Below are 2,879 nucleotides of genomic sequence, written 5' to 3' on the forward strand. Positions count from 1 at the left end.
AACTCCTGTGTGGTGCTGAAAGATGTAGGGTTGAACATGGATGGTTGCTGTCCTCTAGGAATGTATAGCTGCTGATTAGGAGACACAAGGCATATACACTAAACGTAGCTCTCATGCCTAATATATGGCGATGAACGTCAAAGAGAGATGAAAATAAAACGCTCTGGGATTTCAGGGTAGGTAGGCATATTTCCAGAGAAGAGGAGTGCTTACATCTTTTGAATACCAGTCGCTCTCTTGTATGTACTATGACAGGTCTTTTGCATGCATTGTGTTATAAATCTTCGTAACAACTTAATTTATGAAGGAGGTGTAATTGCCCACATTTTACCCATGAGAAAACAGATTTTAAAAGAGACCAAAGATGCCAATACACACACACATACAAACAGCCCTAGGAAGAAATGCCACCTGAATGGGGCTTTGCACAATAGTTCACTTTTAATATGTAATATGTAAAATGCAAAAGAGAAAAGCGCAGATGTCTGAGCCAAAGCTGATTTAAACTTGTGAGCAAAAGCAGATTAATTTGCTTTTCCATTTCATAGAGCTTAAGTCCATTATTACTCATTAAAACAATCCTTCTCTCTACCTGGTGGAGCTTCTCCTGCACGGCTGGAATATTGGTCAGCAGGTCAGTCCACTGGCCATCGATGTGCGACAGCTCGGAGCGCAGTGCGGCTGTGTCCACCTTCTTTAATCGAAGAAGCTGATTTCCAGTGCTCAGAACAGATGATTTGAGGGAAGATTTGGCATCTACTTCTTTGGAAAACTCCTAAAAGACGTAGTGACTTTCAAATTAGGGTTAAATAGGCAGACCTTTCATTAAAGGACCAACTTAGTGCGTGGAATAATTTCCTTTACATTCTGAGAGGGGAATTATGCTGAGCAATGAAGAGACAAATGAAAGAAGCGCACCTTTGTCCTAGAATGAAAGCCAACTATGAAGCCATTACTTGAAAACTACTTTAAAGGGGCAATGTTGAGAAGTTGAGCCCTATTTTTTGCATAATTGTTTTGTTTTGTTTTTTTTTCAAGAGAATGTCTCTGTTGCCTCAGCTAGAGTGCAGTGGTGTCACATAGCTCACAGCAACCTCAACTCCTGGGCTCAAGTGATCCTACTGCCTCAGCCTCCCCAGTAGTTGAGACTACAGGCCTATGCCACCACACCCAGCTAATTTTTCTATTTTTTTTTGTAGAGATGGGGTCTTGCTCTTGTTCAGGCTGGTCTTCAGCTCCTGGCCTCAAACAATCCTCCCTCCTCTGCCTCCTGAAATGCTAGGATTACACGTGTGAGCCACCATGCTTAGCCTTTATTTTGCATAATTATTGAACACACATAGTTAACATTGACAAATTCTCAATAATTTAGTTGATTAAGTATATCCATTGACAGGTGATTTCCTTTCTGCTGGTGTATGGGTCCTGTCTGACCTGAAGGCCTAAAAACAATAAATTCTTATCAAATTCCTTAGATCTTAAACCTACCAGGAAAGCATTTAGATGATCACGGACCGTTTCCAGCTCTTGTGGGACTGTCACAGATTGCTGAGTCCAAAATTCTAGCTTTTCTTTTGCAGATTGTAACCAGTGAATTAGATCTGCAGATTCACTTTGATATCTGTAAGTATATTAATGAATCTATTAAGTAAACATCCAATCCCTATCTCTGCTCACCCATGTTATTCACCAATGCCAACAGTTTTACAACAAAAGATAAAGATTTAGAAGGAAAATGCACTAAGCTGACACTCTGAAATTCTCTTCTCTTAATATTTATTCCTTGATCAAGTCTGTCTCTCTGGGTTTCAGCTTGCTCATCTCTAAGCTGAAAATAAAAATAAATATCGTTCTCCTAGTCCTTCACATTGATGCTACTTAGAAAATATTCGATGATTGTTATAAAAACTTCTTTGAAATAAAGGTGGCATAGAAACAGAGTATTTCATTACATAAAAAAAATCAACCTTCCACCTCCCTTGAATACTTCTCATTGTCTTTGAGAAGCTTCCCCTTCTCAATCCATGTTTTCTCTCCTTTCTTCCCATGAAGGGCTTTATTGCGATCACCCAGACACAGTCACTAAGCCAAGGTAAGGTGCATTATGCAGCTGCCTCCATGCCCACTTTTAATTATATTTTTATACAATTATAGAAGAATCTAAGTGGGGACGTTCTGTTTGTCTTTATTTTCCAAACCACGCAGTAAGTTCCTGGAGGGACCATATTGTTTTCAAGTATAGTACCCACTAGCCTTATTAATACACTGCAGCACTTACCCAAAATATGCAAAATAATCATTGTGTTACCTGGTCCAGTGTTTCAATATTGTCTCCAATCTGTGAAGTTCCTTAGACACTTTGTTGGTATTATTCAGCCAGTGTTCTCCAAGCTGATTCAGCTGGCTTTCCAGATCTGAGCAGCTAATGGATATCAGAAGTCGTTTGCCATCATCTAATACCTGATATAATTTGGGCTGGTATTCACTGAGGCTAGATTTTAAGTGCTAAAATGATTGAAAATATCGGGTTAAAAGTTTGGATTGTGCAATTTTTGTTTTTAACAATTATATTTTTTCTGTTGCCCACAATGTTCCCATTGCCGTTATTCAAACTTAAACTATTGGCACCCAAGTAACATTGACAACTTTAAGATGTTTCATCAAAATATAAGCATAGATATTCTCCTTTTTTATTTTTTGGTATTGACTTTAGGTGCATTTAAAACTGTCAAACTACAATTATTTCAAGAATAGTTTTACACCAGGACCAACTACAGAAACTGCTTGGTGGAGCCTGAATTTTCAAAAAAGAGCTCTCTCATTTAAAAAAGAAAAAATAAAGAAAAACTTTTTAATGTTCTACTATAAATAATACAAAC

The 2,879-nt window shown here is 38.0% G+C and overlaps 1 protein-coding gene across 1 annotated transcript in view; it reads right to left on the reverse strand.

Moving 5' to 3' along the window:
• Positions 1-2,879, reverse strand: part of SYNE1 (spectrin repeat containing, nuclear envelope 1) — a 534,160-nt gene that overhangs the window by 127,748 nt on the left and 403,533 nt on the right. Inside the window, 3 exon segments of the mRNA XM_012646782.1 lie at positions 593-775; positions 1,489-1,621; positions 2,309-2,505. Coding sequence (XP_012502236.1) covers positions 593-775; positions 1,489-1,621; positions 2,309-2,505 — 513 coding nt within the window.

Source organism: Propithecus coquereli, unplaced genomic scaffold, assembly GCF_000956105.1.
Source record: "Propithecus coquereli isolate 6110/MARCELLA unplaced genomic scaffold, Pcoq_1.0 Scaffold25, whole genome shotgun sequence".
Lineage (NCBI taxonomy): Eukaryota > Metazoa > Chordata > Mammalia > Primates > Indriidae > Propithecus > Propithecus coquereli.